Below are 17,664 nucleotides of genomic sequence, written 5' to 3'. Positions count from 1 at the left end.
CATTTAGACCACTGTGATAAAGGGTGATTTAAGAATAAAGAGGAAGTGTCTTGGACATCTTCAAGCATTCTACCATGAGCATTTGACATTGTTTTTAAACTGTCCCAGGTGGCCTCAGAAATAAATCAGGTGTTAACACGTGAATACCATCTGATCTCCAATAGTATGCAATATTGTTCCTAATGAGAAACAAATTTCAAGCCAAGAGAGTTATTAAAGGCAATATTTGGACATTTTCCACTTAAACCCTCCAAATGTGTGCTTCTGTTTAATCACAATGTAATGTATTTCCTAATCCCTAGTACTGAGTGAGTATGAGCAATGCTCTTAATCTAGGTTTTTTTCCCACTCAAATGGTGAAGACTGGAATTGACCAACAGCTATAAATACATTGTGCTCTACATTATTTCACTGTCTTAACTATGTGGTAAACCATCATCATAAGGAATGGCTTGAAAATCCTTTTCCCTCAGAAGAAGCAGAGATTGGAAGCCATGGTGCCATGATCACATGATTCCAAACTGGTGTCTCAAAAGTGATGGAAGCAGATTGCATCACTATGGAAACACAATTACCCTGCCTCAGCGTGGGAGGTGTGGCCCGTGTATGATCCACATTTAGCCAGATAATTATGCACTTCCCTGTAGAAAGTAACACGTCATTTGCAGGATAGTATGTGTAATGGATGACGGCTTCATTGTCTTGCATGAAATCTGATTTCTTAATTAAATCGACGTGTTTTCCTCAAGTGTGAAATGGTTGATTGATCCGATTAAAATGAATGCAGATAACAAAAAAGTAATTAAAGGGAAATGTCAAATATGTTCTACTTCATATTCATCATCTCCAGCACTACCCCAACATCAACATATGTGAAAATGGCACGTTTCTATGTTTTGTAGTCAAAAAGATAGAGGAAGATATGTTTTTCCACCGAATCATCTGGTGTGCTTCATGTGATTTCAACCAATTATGAGTAGGCATTGCCTACTAATTGGTTAAATTCACATTGTGAAATTTCCCTTTGACGTCTTCAATACTATATTTTGTCTTCTCAAAGCCAACGGAAATTGATATTGACAAGAGTCCAGTTGATTAGTTAGCATTATAGTAGAATTATTAGTAGAATACCTGAATGAATACTTTCACAATAGTAATATATATTTTTTAGGGGGTAGATCAGCTTTAATATTGCAGATAGATGTGGCTTCTATCAATGTAATTGTCTGCATCATTTCCAATCCCCCATACATATTTTTGTAAATACATAATTTTTTATATACAGTGAGGGAAAAAAGTATTTGATCCCCTGCTGATTTTGTACGTTTGCCCACTGACAAAGAAATGATCAGTCTATAATTTTAATCGTAGGTTTATTTGAACAGTGAGATACAGAATAACAACAAAGAAATTCAGAAAAAGGCATCTCAAAAATGTTATAAATTGATTTGCATTTTAATGAGGGAAATAAGTATTTGACCCCCTCTCAATCAGAAAGATTTCTGGCTTCCAGGTGTCTTTTATACAGGTAACGAGCTGAGATTAGGAGCACACTCTTAAAGGGGGTGCTCCTAATCTCAGTTTGTTACCTGTATAAAAGACACCTGTCCACAGAAGCAATCAATCAATCAGATTCCAAACTCTCCACCAAGGCCAAGACCAAAGAGCTCTCCAAGGATGTCAGAGACAAAATTGTAGACCTACACAAGGCTGGAATGAGCTACAAGACCATCGCCAAGCAGCTTGGTGAGAAGGTGACAACAGTTGGTGCGATTACTTGCAAATGGAAGAAACACAAAAGAACTGTCAATCTCCCTCGGCCTGGGGCTCCATGCAAGATCTCACCTCGTGGAGTTGCAATGATCATGAGAACGGTGAGGAATCAGCCCAGAACTACACGGGAGGATCTTGTCAATGATCTCAAGGCAGCTGGGACCATAGTCACCAAGAAAACAATTGGTAACACACTACGCCATGAAGGACTGAAATCCTGCAGCGCCCCCAAGGTCCCCCTGCTCAAGAAAGCACATATACATGCCCATCTGAAGTTTGCCAATGAACATCTGAATGATTCAGAGGACAACTGGGTGAAAGTGTTGTGGTCAGATGAGACCAAAATGGAGCTCTTTGGCATCAACTCAACTCGCCGTGTTTGGAGGAGGAGGAATGCTGCCTATGACCCCAAGAACACCATCCCCACCGTCAAACATGGAAGTGGAAACATTATGCTTTGGGGGTGTTTTTCTGCTAAGGGGACAGGACAACTTCACTGCATCAAAGGGACGATGGACGGGGCCATGTACCGTCAAATCTTGGGTGAGAACCTCCTTCCCTCAGCCAGGCCATTGAAAATGGGTCATGGATGGGTATTCCAGCATGACAATGACCCAAAACACACGGCCAAGGCAACAAAGGAGTGGCTCAAGAAGAAACACATTAAGGTTCTGGAGTGGCCTAGCCAGTCTCCAGACCTTAATCCCATAGAAAATCTGTGGAGGGAGCTGAAGGTTCGAGTTGCCAAACGTCAGCCTCGAAACCTTAATGACTTGGAGAAGATCTGCAAAGAGGAGTGGGACAAAATCCCTACTGAGATGTGTGCAAACCTGATGGCCAACTACAAGAAACATCTGACCTATGTGATTGCCAGCAAGGGTTTTGCCACCAAGTACAAAGTCATGTTTTGCAGAGGGGTCAAGTACTTATTTCCCTCATTAAAATGCAAATCAATTTATAACATTTTTGACATGCGTTTTTCTGGATTTTTTTGTTGTTATTCTGTCTCTCACTGTTCAAATAAACCTACGATTAAAATTATAGACTGATCATTTCTTTGTCAGTGGGCAAACATACAAAATCAGCAGGGGATCAAATACTTTTTTCCCTCACTGTATATATATATATATATACACTGCTCAAAACAATAAAAGGAACACTTAAACAACACAATGTAACTCCAAGTCAATCACACTTCTGTGAAATCAAACTGTCCACTTAGGAAGCAACACTGATTGACAATACATTTCACATGCTGTTGTGCAAATGGAATAGACAACAGGTGGAAATTATACGCAATTAGCAAGACACCCCCAATAAAGGAGTGGTTCTGCAGGTGGTGACCACAGACCACTTCTCAGTTACTATGCTTCCTGGCTGATGTTTTGGTCACTTTTGAATGCTGGCGGTGCTTTCACTCTAGTGGCTCAGGTAGTGCAGCTCATCCAGGATGGCACATCAATGTGAGCTGTGGCAAGAAGGTTTGCTGTGTCTGTCAGCGTAGTGTCCAGAGCATGGAGGCGCTACCAGGAGACAGGCCAGTACATCAGGAGACGTGGAGGAGGCCGTAGGAGGGCAACAACCCAGCAGCAGGACCGCTACCTCCGCCTTTGTGCAAGGAGGAGCAGGATGAGCACTGCCAGAGCCCTGCAAAATGACCTCCAGCAGGCCACAAATGTGCATGTGTCTGCTCAAAAGGTCAGAAACAAACTTCATGAGGGTGGTATGAGGGTCTGACGTCCACCGGTGGGGGTTGTGCTTACAGCCCAACACCGTGCAGGACGTTTGGCATTTGCCAGAGAACACCAAGATTGGCAAATTCGCCACTGGCGCCCTGTGCTCTTCACAGATGAAAGCAGGTTCACACTGAGCACATGTGACAGACGTGACAGAGTCTGGAGACGCCGTGGAGAACGTTCTGCTGCCTGCAACATCCTCCAGCATGACCGGTTTGGCGGTGGGTCAGTCATGGTGTGGGGTGGCATTTCTTTGGGGGGCCGCACAGCCCTCCATGTGCTCACCAGAGGTAGCCTGACTGCCATTAGGTACCGAGATGAGATCCTCAGACCCCTTGTGAGACCATATACTGGTGCGGTTGGCCCTGGGTTCCTCCTAATGCAAGACAATGCTAGACCTCATGTGGCTGGAGTGTGTCAGCGGTTCCTGCAAGAGGGAGGCATTGATGCTATGGACTGGCCCGCCCGTTCCCCAGACCTGAATCCAATTGAGCACATCTGGGACATCATGTCTCGCTCCATCCACCAACGCCACATTGCACCACAGACTACCCAGGAGTTGGCGGATGCTTTAGTCCAGGTCTGGGAGGAGATCCCTCAGGAGACCATCGCCACCTCATCAGCAGCATGCCCAGGCATTGTAGGGAGGTCATACTGGCACGTGGAGACCACACACACTACTGAGCCTCATTTTGACTTGTTTTAAGGACATTACATCAAAGTTGGATCAGCCTGTAGTGTGGTTTTCCACTTTAATTTTGAGTGTGACTCCAAATCCAGACCTCCATGGGTTGATAAATTGGATTTCCATTGATTATTTTTGTGTGATTTTGTTGTCAGCACATTCAACTATGTAAAGAAAAAAGTATTTAATAAGATTATTTCATTCATTCAGATCTAGGATGTGTTATTTTAGTGTTCCCTTTATTTTTTTGAGCAGTGTACATACATACATACATACATACATACATACATACATACATACATACATACATACACACACACACACACACACACACACACACACACACACACACACACACACACACACACACACACTTGCAAAAAATACTTTTTGTTTTGTCATTATGAGGTATTGTGTGTAGATAGATGAGTATTTGTTATTTTTTAAATCCATTTTAGAATAAGCCTGTAACGTAACAAATTGTGGAAAAAGTCAAGGGGTCTGAATACTTTCCGAATTAACTGTATTTTTAATAAGTTGTTAGGTGTAGGCAGGGCCATAAAAAATGTGTCAACTGGGGTATGACTAAAGAATTCATCAGGGTGATTTTTCCACAAATAGATAGGTGTTGTCCTTTCCATGGTAGCGAGATCTAATCTATATTGCCTAACTTCTATTTAAATGTATTGTAGTAAGATTATTTATTTATTTCGGGATAGTAATACCGAGTATGTCCACTTCACAGTCGGATCATTTTATTGGTAAACTACATGGTAATGTAAGTAAAAAAAACACATTTTTTATCCAATACGTAGGCCTAATATGGATATCATAATTCGGTTTTAATCCAGAGAGGTTAGAAAAAGTATCTAGATCTTCTGAGGCTATGCAGGGATCCAAATTGCGGATTTAAAAGAGAACATAAATTGTCAGCGTACAATGACACCTTTGTGTTTAAGCCCTGGATTTGTAGCCCCTTGATATCATTGCTGGATTTGATTTTAATAGCTAACATTTCGATGGCCACAATAAAAAGATATGCCGATAGTGGACAACTTTGTTTTACTCCTCTTGACAATTTAATACTTTCTGAGAAGTAGCCATTATTTATTATTTTACACCTGGGGTTAATATACATAACTTTAACCCATTGTATAAGAGATTCTCCAAAATTGTAATAATCCAGACATGTATATATAAATTCCAGTTGTACTTTATCAAAACTCAGCTATGAATACCAGGCCTGGTTTCCCATATTTTTCATAGTGTTCTATTGTTTACAGTACTTGTCTTATATTATCTCCAATGCATTGTCCATGTTCAAAACCTGTCTGATTAGGATTAATAATATCCAACAATACCTTTTCAATACTATGCACTATGCATTTTGCTAGGATTTGGGCATCAAAACACTGAAGTGTATAGTAATAGTAATATTTGGAGGTTATTGTTTGGCATCGTTTTGGTTTGAGTTTCTAATTCAATGAACTGATTACCTCAACATGAACAACAACTACTCTACATATTATTAGGATGAGTAGTACTGTATACAGTACTGTAGTATTGTTATTTATTGAGATGGAGGTGGTTCGCTCATTATAAATCCAGTTACCTAGCAACAAGCAATGTGATAATGTTGTGGACAATATGACACAATTGGATCGTATTGGTGAGAACACAGACAATTCTAATGGATTACTGGTGTGATTTCTTTGTGGAAAATGTGTGCTCAACCACATTCACTGTAGCCCCACGTCATAGCTCATATCTCCCTGGGTAGTGTTTAGGCAAGTGGAATGGAACCAAAATAATGTATGTAGCTAAGTCCCTATGAGACAAACAAAACTCTTACTGATGTCTTCATGTCAACAGACTCACTCTCTCATACTGAGAAAGCACACACAGATACACACACACACACACACACACTTCATCAATTATTTCTCAAAAGGGATTTTAGCTAAGCCTCACACTGAATCGATCAGCCCCCCTTCCCCTGATTCTGGGAACAGCATAACCCATTTGGGTATGTCATTAGCAATATTATTAGTAAGTTATTAAAAACTGTGCCATGTATTTCTTTGATAATGACAGCCATGAATAAAAAGATGCTGAATTGGATAAAAGCTGATGTGATAAATTGATTCGGGAATGTGCTGCTATTCTTAAAGGGAAGAGATTGGGGAGAGGATGGACCAGGTTGATTCAGGAATGTGCTGCTATTCTTAAAGGGAAGAGATTGGGGAGAGGATGGACCTGGTTGATTCAGGAATGTGCTGCTATTCTTAAAGGGAAGAGATTGGGGAGAGGATGGACCAGGTTGATTCAGGAATGTGCTGCTATTCTTAAAGGGAAGAGATTGGGGAGAGGATGAACCTGGTTGATTCAGGAATGTGCTGCTATTCTTAAAGGGAAGAGATTGGGGAGAGGATGGACCAGGTTGCTCTCTGGGTGGTGCATCGGGTGTTGTCTCCACACCTGCAGTTAAAAGAGGAGTGTTTGTTTTTAGACAAGTGGCAATATTAAGAGATGAAAGTGGAGAAACTGCTCATATAAAACGCCTGAGTACACAAGGAAAGGTCAGGTAATAGATTCACTGCTTTGAAATGTCATCTGATTACTTTCAAGTTGGTAACATGAAGATATCTAAAGCCAATGGTGGTGATAAAGGCCAAAGATCAAGACAATTGGACCAAATACAGTATGATGCAAGATCTAATCTATCAATATGTCAACAATAAAAGTCAACCTATGGAAATACTGTATCACATATATACCCACATCTGTATTTCTATTGATTAATATGCTTCATACAATGGTCAGTGACAGGGTGGTGGTAAGCTGTGCAACTGCCCACACACACCATGAATCTATGCACACACCAGGATGCTCTAACAGCTTCTCAAATCTAAAATTCACACCTCCCCCCCATCTTTCTAATGCTAACAAACACCATTTAATTAGCAGCTGTGGATCTGTGAAGAACAGCTGCTTTTCATCATTCATTTTTTCATAAAATTAGCTTGTCTTGGCATAGGCTACTTCTTCCAACATACACTGCACACAGAGAAAATATTATCCCTGCTCATGTCACAGAACCACATATTCCCTGGTCTGTCAGAGAATATCCCCGATCGGTGACAAGTCAATTTTGCAAAGTGCCTGACAAACATATACCAAAAAAGGATGCATTCTTTCAGTTGATTTTGATTTATGTTAAAGAACATTCGAAGTGTAAAGTATACAATCATATGTCAAAATGGTAAATTCAAAGGTTTTCCTCATATACTCTGAGTACTTATGGAGAACAAGTAAAATAGATAGTTTAACAGTTGACATGTAGATAGAAATCAACCTCATAGAAAATGTTCATACAAGGCTACATTTACCAAAATGTTGGTCAGTCTTTTGAAGTGTTTATTCTTTTAAAGGTTGGGTGTGGAGTTAGTTGTGTCACTCTGCCATTGATATTTAAGCAATAAGGGCCGAGGGGGTGTGGTATATGGCCAATAAACCATGGCTAAGGGCTGTTCTTATGCGCAACACGGAGTGCCTGGACACAGCCCTTAGCCATGGTATATTGCCAATATACCACAAACCCCCAAGGTGCCTTATTGCTATTATAAACTGGCTACCAACGTAACTAGAGCAGTAAAAATACATGTTTTGTCATGCCTTTGGAATATGGTCTGATATACCACGGCGGTCAGCCAATCAGCATTCAGGGCACAAACCACCTAGTTTTTATGTAATTATAATCTAAAAAAAACCAAAAAAACAAAGCCATATCAAATACTAAATTAGTAGGACATACTAGGGTGTATGTATATTAGGTACCATTGGAATATGCATTACAACATCTTTGATCCATTTTAATAGGTACTGAGAAGATTGGATTAAATAAGTGAGGCATTGCTGTTTATTGTACGGCTGATGCAGTGATAAAGTTTACATATCATTGAACAATAGGAATGGAAAAGGGCTTGAATACAAAAAACACTTTCGCACCATCACAATTTAGTGGTACAATCACTAGAGTTTCATTTAAGGCTGTTGTGTATGAAACATCTCTCAATTCATTAGATCCTTCAACCTTGGTCCAAACTATTCCAGTGTGCAACTAGCTGTCTAAGATCAACCAGCAAGTGACCTAATGAACAATCCAACATGCCACTTTCTCTATATGAACGTGAGAAAGGCACTTGTAAAAGGTTGACTATGCCCTAGCCTTGATTTCAAGTCATGGATGCAACACCAGATTTACTTCTCAACCATCTGGATGTAGTTACTGTTTTCCTGCACGACATACAAAACTAAAATCCTCAAATGAATATTACAGTATTTGGTAGACATGAAGTACAATATTGTAAAATGAAATATAAAAAGTATGCAGTTCAGCTGTGCCTGTTACTTTGGTAGATGCACAACATGGATGATACCAAAATAAAGATTCCAAAATATATCATCCAAGCCTGATGATGAATATTCATTAATTTTCCAGACGACATGGCAGTGTTAAGCACTTAAGTGCTAAATTGTTATTAAAGCCATATATTAAACTCAAAAACATAAGTCATATAAAGAGGACACCTCTATGGAAGACATACAAATTAGTGTTGCAGATTAATGCTGGACATTACCATATGTGCTTTGTATGTATATGTTGCATAACAACCTCTATCCCCACTACAAAACTGCTCATGCAAAATATATGGATGTTACACCACATGACAGTTACATTTGTTAGTCTATAGTTCCTTTGAATTGTTTTCTTTTGGCTTGTAGAGACATTGACTCGAAAACATAGATATAAAATGTAGAGTAAATCAAATCATGAGGTCATGAAATGAAATGTACTAATAACTGAACAAGTAATACACAAGTCAGCTAGTTAAAGGCATTATTAATGATCCCAATAACTAGAACCATACTGATGAATTGTAGAGACATGGTATAAATGGAGTGTACCCTGTTTGGGAATATGCGAGAACAGCCATAATCAATTCCTTTTCATCTCAGGAATCCTTCATGAAAATAAATTACACTTTTCAATTTCATTCCATCTCCTGAATTGACAGAATAGATGTGGAATTCAGCCCAAACTTACAGTATGTGAGAAAAGATTTGAAATACTATGCTCTCGGTCACTGGCATTGTCTCACGTCCGATAGCAAACTGTCTGAACTAAAGCACTAGCGTTGGAGTCATTACATCATAGAATGTCTGACAGCCTGCTCCAGCGATTTCCTGGTCACCAGTAGCCGCACAATGTCTTCATTCTTTTTCGTCAGCCGTTTGCGTGCCTGGTCGTGTGTCACCATGGTCATATCCCATCCATTTACCTGGTGGAGACAGATATCAACAATGTTAAGTCCTACAATAGTTTGTCATTACAGTATTATATATTCTTGCTGCGATGTAAGTGGAATATTGGTATAGAGTGAATAGTTTCATGAGTGTTTCCATGTTCTCATCACCAAGAACTTCAGATACACTGAATGATGGTTACCAATACTGACCACTGAGTGCAGTGTTTTTAAGAAATTCTGACCACTGACACTCCTCTTATTCACCATCATGCAGACTCGCTTTGGTAGAACATGGCGCTTGTAACGCCATGATTGTGGGTTCGAATCCCAGGGCCACCCATACATGAAATGTATGCACGCATGACTAAAGTTGCTTTGGATAAGAGCGTCTGCTAATTGGCATATACACTATATATATATAGAAAAGTAGGTGGACACCCCTTCAAATTAGTGGATTCGGCTATTTCAGCCATATCCGTTGCTGACAAGTGTATAAAATTGAGCACATCTCCATAGACAAACATTGGCAGTAGAATGGCCTTACTGGAGAGCTCAGTAACTTTCAACGTGGCACCGTCATAAGATGCCACCTTTCCAATAAGTCAGTTTGTCAAATTTCTGCCCTGGTCAACTGTAAGTGCTGTTATTGTGAAGTGAAAATGTCTAGGAGTAACAATGGCTCAGCCGCGAAGTGGTAGGCCACACAAACTCACAGAACAGGACCCCCTAGTGCTGTAGCCCGTTAAAAATAGTCTGTCCTCGGTTGCAACACTAACTACAGAGTATCAAACTGAATCTCCTCTTGAAACAGACTGAAATCTGGGACCAATAACATCTCACACTCAGAAAACCTACATGATCTTTAAGCTTTCCGTTTAGGAGCTTCATGAAATAGGTTTCCGTGGCCAAGCTGCCACACACACAAGCCTAAGATCATGTGCAATGCCAAGCGTTGGCTAGAGTGGTGTAAAGCTCGCTGCCATTGGACTCTGCAGCAGTGGAAACGCGTTCTCTGGAGTGATAATCACGCTTCAACATCTGGCAGGCCGACGGACAAATCTAAATTTGGCGGATGCCAGGAGAACGCTACCTGCCCCAATGCATAGGGCCAACTGTAAAGTTTTGGTGGAGGAGGAATAATGGTCTGGGGCTGTTTTTCATGGTGTGGAGAAGGGAAATGTTAATGCTACAATGACATTCTAGATTAATTCTGTGCTTCCAACTTTGTGGCAACAGTTTGGGGAAGGCCCTTTCCTGTTTCAGCGTGACAATGGTCCCGTGAACAAAGCGATGCCAATACCGAAATGGTTTGTCGATATCAGTGTGGAAGAACTTGACTGGCCTGCACAGAGCCCTGAACTCAACCCCATCGAACGCCTTTGGGATGAATTGGAACGCAGACTGCAAGCCAGGCATAATCACCCAACATCAACACCTGACTTAACTAATGCTCTTGGCTGAATAGAACTATATTCCCGCAGCAATGTTCCAATATCTAGTGGAAAGCCTTCCCAGAAGAGTGGAGGCTGTTATAGCAGCAAAGGGAGGACCAACTCCATATTAATGCCCATGATTTTGGAATGAGATGTTCTACGAGCAAGTGTCCACATACTTTTGTAGTGTATATCATCCCAAGTGAAATTTAGTAAATGGTGCCACCTTGTGGAAATGTATCAATAAGGTAAAATTAAAATGTTTATCGGGGTCAAAAGTTTGAAACATGCATTTCTGAAGCAATTAATGTAAGAAAATTGCATACCTGCATTACTTTGTCTCCCATTATCAAGCCCGCAACTTCTGCTGGTCCCCCTGGTGTCACCCGTGTCACATAGATGCCCTGTGATCATGCAGAAAACATCAATACAGCAAGAGAGAAATACATATGAAAGTCCAAAATCTGTGCATCTACATATAAAATGTATTAACTAACGTCAATTCATTTGACTGGTTTGATGATAAATCCGAACTATAAAATGTCACTGTTTGAGTAATCCATCCATGCTCTTGTATGCGATCAGCTATCTGGGTCTGCAGTGTTACTACAGTAGCTACCTGAGGCTAGACTCGATGTGTTCAGGCCTGCCTCTCTAATACCTTAGTTTACTGTTGATGTTAGAGTTTTGCCAGAGCAGAGCTCACTAAGAACTGACAGGGAGAGTATTTCCATGTGTTTTACTCGTACCTTGTCGGACTTGTCTTCAGAGAAGGGGTTCTGACCAGGGTCTTGGTCTATTCCCCCTCCAATGCTGAAACCCAGGATCAAATGTTCCCCCTGGCGAAGTTTGCAGATTTCAATTCGTTGCTGTAAAGCACATGAAAGTTGAAAGTGGAGCTGGGAGAGGAAAGAACTCATAACTTCAACAACCACCAAGTATCTGTTCGCATTCCACCATTGCAACATGTTATAAAAATGTGGTAAATGACTACCAATAGTTCCAATGGCATAACTAGCCACAATATCTAGAATGAGGTGATGACTTACATAGAATGTAAAATTCAGTGCAGAGTCCCTCACATCGTGCACTGAGCTTCCTTTAAGAATGCAGAAGGGCATCTCCATGGTTTGGTAACCAAAGTTTGGTAACAGAATGACAGCACAAACCATGATTCTGTTACCAAACGTTGCATCTGCACTGTTCAAGTAAATGTGTTTTTCTAAATGTTTGTGGAAATTGTTAAAAGTAGTCATTGATAATTGGTTTTTGTTTGCCAATCATTTTAAAATGAAAAATCTAAGTCTCAGCATCATTATGTGGAATTGTCTGTGGAATTGTCCAGAACACTAGGGTTATGAATAGACTAGTTCCCTGAAGGGACAAAGATAATCTCCCTGTCGTGTGTTATGTTGAGTTCTCAGTCTAGCTATCGTCATGGTCCTCAGACAGCTGCCCTCTCAATAAAACAGATGGTGGATTCTGGCACATCCAGCTCACTGCTCTTTACAGCACAAAGCAAGTCTGTGTGATGGTGAATAAGAGGAGTGTCAGTGGTCAGAATTTCTTAACACTGCACTCAGTGGTCAATATGGTTAACCATCATTCAGTGGATCTGAAGTTCTTGGTGATGAGAACATGGAAACACTCATGGAATTGTATAATGCAGGCTGACCACCAGGATCTCTGTATTAATGGAAATAAAACCCATTGTCACTAGGCAATTACTTCATGACTCATATTTCTAGCTGGATGTTAGGAATGAACAGTGTGTTGAGAGGCATGGCCTTTCATGAATTACAGACTATTGACCATGTCACTTCAATGGCTGTGTCAATAGAGTAGGCTAACGTTATGCAAGCAGTCTCAGGTAGGTAGGTGACACCCTTCTCTGAAACAATTCACTTTCATGCATGCAGCATAGCAAACAAGTTGGCTAATAATGCTAGCTGCTATCCATAATGTAGAGATAACAGGCTACCCCTAAAGAAAAAACATGTTGGCAAGGCCGCACTGTGTAATATTAGCTAACTAGATACATGTATTTTAGGGGAAAAGATTTCTCATCATGTGAAAATGAAATACAACTAACTTCATAGCCCATTAAATGAAGTGCTCCTAAACTGTTATCCAGCTGGATACAGCAGCTAACGTTACAACATAAAGGAGTAAAACGTACATACTGTTGGAAGTTTGCTGTTCGATAGGTTCTAATCAATGTTTCATAGGAACTTTGCTGCTACAATGTAACCATTTTGACAAGGGTAAGTTCAGACAGTTACATAGCCAAGAGTAAGCAAGCACGCATGACCACAATGTTAAATTCACTTTTGTAACCAGTAATGCTAGTCTACATTTTTTGGAATAAATACTTTACCTATTTATAGTTTGCATCTAGGCACTGATTGAAGGATTTTAGACCTGAACAATGGATGCCGTAGCTACTGAATGAAGAGTAGCCTGTTCCAAAACTTACCACAACAGCAGTAACTGGTTGTCCTGGGATGAAAGACATTGTTTCACTGTAACTCGGACACAATTGTTTTGTGTTTCTCCGCGGTTCCAAATAACTGAACTATCTATAGTAGTTTTTGTTCCTTTGATGAAATTATACAGTATTCGAAGTAGCTTCCCTTTGTGTGAGTACCAACAACTAGCAAATGATTCCTGGCATGTAAAGGCAGGGTTGGTGATGTCATACTGCCTTTCCGTGGTTAGTCATCATCATGGATCCTGGGGTGTATTTATTAGTCGGATTCCGTTGTACAACGTTTCGTAACCGAAACCGTTTACTCTAGGAACCAAATGGAAGCAAACGAAACAGAGAGGGACTTGCGTAGGCTACATGCATTTGTGCAATAGAAACTCTCGTTTTCGTTTCAAAACGTTTCCGTTTGGAGTAAACTGTTTCAGTTGCAAAACGTTCTGCAACAACTGAATCCGACTAATGAATACACGCCTGGGGTGTGTAATCATTAGTTCAAAGTCCAAACAGTTGCGTTTTGCAAGGAAAACAAGAGTTTCTGTTGGACAAATGCAGGTAGGTCCCTCCCCGTTTTGTTCCGCTTGGTTCCTAGTGAATACACCCCTGTAGTATCCAGGGCTGCGTTCAGTACGTTTTTACGTTCTGTAACGTTCAATTGAACGGAAATGGTGCTGTACTGAACGACCAGTTGAAATACGGGGTTGGGTTGTGGCATAAATTGTAAAATGTTTGTGGGTTGAGCAACACCATCAGCATGGTTTGGCCACTTGCTGCGTTCAAAAGAAGTGGGAACTCGGACCTCGGGAAATCTCTGAGTTCTGAATTCAGTGCGTTTAAAATAAGTGGCAAGTCGGGGAAAAAAGCAAGCTTCGACTGGGAAAAATTGTCATCCAACTCGGAATTCCAAGTCGGAAACTCTGGCATCTTTCTAGAGCTCTGACTTTCCGACCTGGAGATCACTGAGGTCATGATTTGACCTCATTTTTTGACTTCTAATGCCATGTTAAAAAAATTGGGAACTCTGAAAAATATGAGGTCAAATCATGACGTCAGTAATCTTCAGGCCGGAAAGTCGGAGCTCTAGAAAGACGCTTGAGTTAAAATCGATTTTTCCCAGTCGGAGCTTGTTTTTTTCAAAGTTCCCAGTTGTTTTGAACGCAGCACCAGTTGTCTTGAAAGCACCAATTGCCCTTTAAATACGTCACTCATTGATTCAAGCAACACCTAGCCACACCCACCAAACAAAAGCAAACATACCACAAAGTTTGTTCAAGAACGTTTTGAGGAAACATATTGTTCAGTACAAACCGTTCCACAATGTAGCAAATGTTCAAGCAAACTGAACACACCTCAGTTGTGGCGTATCAATGTTGTATAATGCCTTCATCACACCGACAGTGCTTTTGCACTTCTGGTACAGAAGTACATTCCTTTCCAACGGAACTCTGTGTTTGCCTTGCAGCATTGCATTGCAGAGGCATTTGCAGTGCGTTTTGTGTGGTACATACATTGGATTTATAGAACATATACAACAAATTGTATGCGTTGACGGCTTGACAGAAATGGTAATAGAAGGTGAAGGTTTAACTTTTGCTGCACAAATATCCAGATGATGCTGCATACCATTTTGCGCACAAACACTGTCTGTGTGATCGAGGCGTAAACCCTGGGATGTGTACAGTACGTTTCTATATTACGTTAAATTGAACAGAAGACGTGCTGTACTGAAAGACCAGTTGAAAAACGGAGGTTGTGAGTTGGGTAATGCTGTCAGCATGGCCACTGCCCTTTAAATACTTAACTCATTGTTTCAAGCCACACCCACCAAACGGGAACAACATACCTCAAAGCCTGTTCAAGAATGTTTAGGGGAAACGTGACGTTCAGTGCAAACCGTTCCGCAACGTAGCAAACGTTCAAGTGACCTGAACGCACCTCAGGATTGCTGATGCTATGTATTGGCAAGTGAGAGTCTTTGAAGCTACCGGTTTAATTTTAAATGTGTATGTTATGCATTAAGGTATCTGTAATATAATAAACGTGGAAAAAAACAAATGTAGACATTAATAAATGCTTTTCTATACCTTCCAAAAAAAACCTTTTACGACAGTGGGGGAGTGCCAAGATGGATGCGTGGTGGCTTCAAAACAGCACCCTTATCACTCTAGTGTTTATATAAGTCATTGGGTGTAACCCAGAAAAGGGTTAAGGCCATTACAGTATTTCTCTTTGTTTGTAGGATAGGCCTACTACTGTACCTGCCAATGAAGAAAATATTCTGTCAAGAGCTTTACTGAATGCCCACTACTTTTTAGGGACATGATACTTTGTGTTTGACTGGGGATGCATCTCAAGTTAACTGCCTAAAATAGCCTTCCCTGTAGCTCAGTTGGTAGAGTATGGTGTTTGCAACACCAGGGTTGTGGGTTCGATTCCCACGGGGGGCCAGCACAGAAGAAAAAAAAAATGTATGAAATGTATGCATTCACTACTGTAAGTCACTCTGGATAAGAGCGTCTGCTAAATGACGTAAACGTAAATGTAAATGTAAAATCTACGGCCTCTTGTCCTTTTCTCCTGATCTCTGAAAAACATGCACAGGTGGAAGTAAAATTACCTGAGAAAATCTGAAAAGGAGACCTTGATGATGTAGAGACGCAGCAGTGCAAGTAAGTACATCAGGAGGAGTAGGGCTAATGGAAAAGGTCCGACTGTTTGTCAGTGGCAGACATTCAAACAATGGGCCTATTGTTCTGTAAAGCAGGGACCAATACAGATAGTCACAATCACTGCACTATTATTTACCTAGGCAAGTCAGTTAAGAACAAATTCTTATTTTCAATGACGGCCTAGGAACATTGTGTTAACTGCCTTGTTCAGGGGCAGAACAACAGATTTTTTTTACCTTGTCAGCTCTGGGATTCAATCTTGCAACCTTTCGGTTACTAGTCCAACACTCCACTAGGCTACCTGCTGCTATGATCCCTTATTGATGTCACCTGTTAAATCCACTTCAATTAGTGTAGATGAAGGGGAGGAGACAGGTTAAATAAGGATTTTTAAGCCTGGAGACGTGGATTTTGTGTGTGCCATTCATAGGGTGAATGGGCAAGACAAAATATTTAAGTCCCTTTGAACAGGTTAAGGTAGTAGGTGCCAGGCGCACTGGTTTGAGTGTGTCAAGAACTGCAATGCTGCTGGGTTTTTCATGCTCAACAGTGTGTATCAAGAATGGTTCACCACCCAAAGGACATCCGGCCAACTTGACAGCACTGTGGGAAGCACTGGAGTCAACATAGGCCAGCATTCCTGTGGAACGCTTTTGACACCTTGTAGAGTCCATGCCGTAACGAATTGAGGCTGTTCTGAGGGCAAAAGGGGGTGCAACTCAATATTAGGAAGGTGTTCCTAATGTGTTGTATACTAAGTGTATGTTGGGGACCGTTTCATCACATCATAAGCTGTAGAGAAGCAGGCATCCAGGTAGCCTGATCCATCATCCGGTGATAGCTTGGGCTAACACTACCGTCTGAAATATAGCAATACAATTGTTTTAAACAGTTATGTGACTGCCAAGATACTGAATAAAATGACATTGGAATTTACTCTACTGGTTGTCAGTGGTTGGTCCTTATGCAGCTGGACATTTTTTACAAAATATCCAAAGGAAATCATTTTTAAACAGACTTCAAAATGCTGGAAGAGCGTTCAGATTTCGATTACCTGAACCATGCGCACACAATGTAAATACATGCAACAAAAAAATACTATAAAGTAACTGCCTATTAACACGCCCCACTCAGAGAGAGAGAGAGAGAGACAGCTTAATGTGAGCTCTCACATTTTTCAACATGTTTTTTTTACAAAAGGATAGATTTGTAGTTAGATAAACTTGGATTTTTCAGGAGGTGCATATGCAGGATTCTACCCTTCACAGCATGGCATTCGCTCCAGATCAGAACTCCAAACCTACAACCTAATTTTGTCCAAAGTTAACCGGAGAGATTACTACTTCCAAGGTTTTCTTTTTCCAAGCTATACAGAGGGTGCTCTAACAGCAGAGACCTGAGGACACCATTCCAACCTGGAACTGAGTGAGTAGTGTTTGGTCTGATTCTATTTTTTAACCCAAATAGAAAAGGAAAAATCAAATAATGAAAAATAAAGTACATTACGATTATATATTTTATTTTATGGAGACTGAATGCTGAGTTAAGGCTCCCAGGCTTGCAAGGACAGACCA

The 17,664-nt window shown here is 40.7% G+C and overlaps 1 protein-coding gene across 1 annotated transcript; it reads right to left on the bottom strand.

Moving 5' to 3' along the window:
• Window positions 1–8,090: 8,090 nt before the first annotated feature.
• Window positions 8,091–13,719, bottom strand: LOC115151757 (tax1-binding protein 3). Its single transcript, XM_029695968.1, has 4 exons — window positions 13,413–13,719; window positions 11,686–11,805; window positions 11,263–11,340; window positions 8,091–9,536 (listed from the first exon to the last, which is right to left on the bottom strand). Exons 1-4 carry the CDS (start codon window positions 13,449–13,451, stop codon window positions 9,402–9,404), a joined length of 372 nt encoding a protein of 123 aa, XP_029551828.1. The 5' UTR covers window positions 13,452–13,719; the 3' UTR covers window positions 8,091–9,401.
• Between the last annotated feature and the right edge of the window lie 3,945 nt (window positions 13,720–17,664).

Source organism: Salmo trutta, chromosome 17 (genome assembly GCF_901001165.1).
Source record: "Salmo trutta chromosome 17, fSalTru1.1, whole genome shotgun sequence".
NCBI lineage: Eukaryota > Metazoa > Chordata > Actinopteri > Salmoniformes > Salmonidae > Salmo > Salmo trutta.
Note: the sequence above shows the minus strand (reverse complement) of the source record. Positions and strands in the feature narration are given on the sequence as shown.

Bases quoted from the DNA above. Each gene is read 5' to 3' on its own strand.
- LOC115151757 (XM_029695968.1), bottom strand. From the start codon at position 13,451: ATGTCTTTCATCCCAGGACAACCAGTTACTGCTGTTGTG. The intron at 11,806-13,412 runs GTAAGTTTTGGA...TGTGCTTTACAG, and splicing joins AACCAGTTACTGCTGTTGTG to CAACGAATTGAAATCTGCAA. The intron at 11,341-11,685 runs GTACGAGTAAAA...GCATGATCACAG, and splicing joins CTGAAGACAAGTCCGACAAG to GGCATCTATGTGACACGGGT.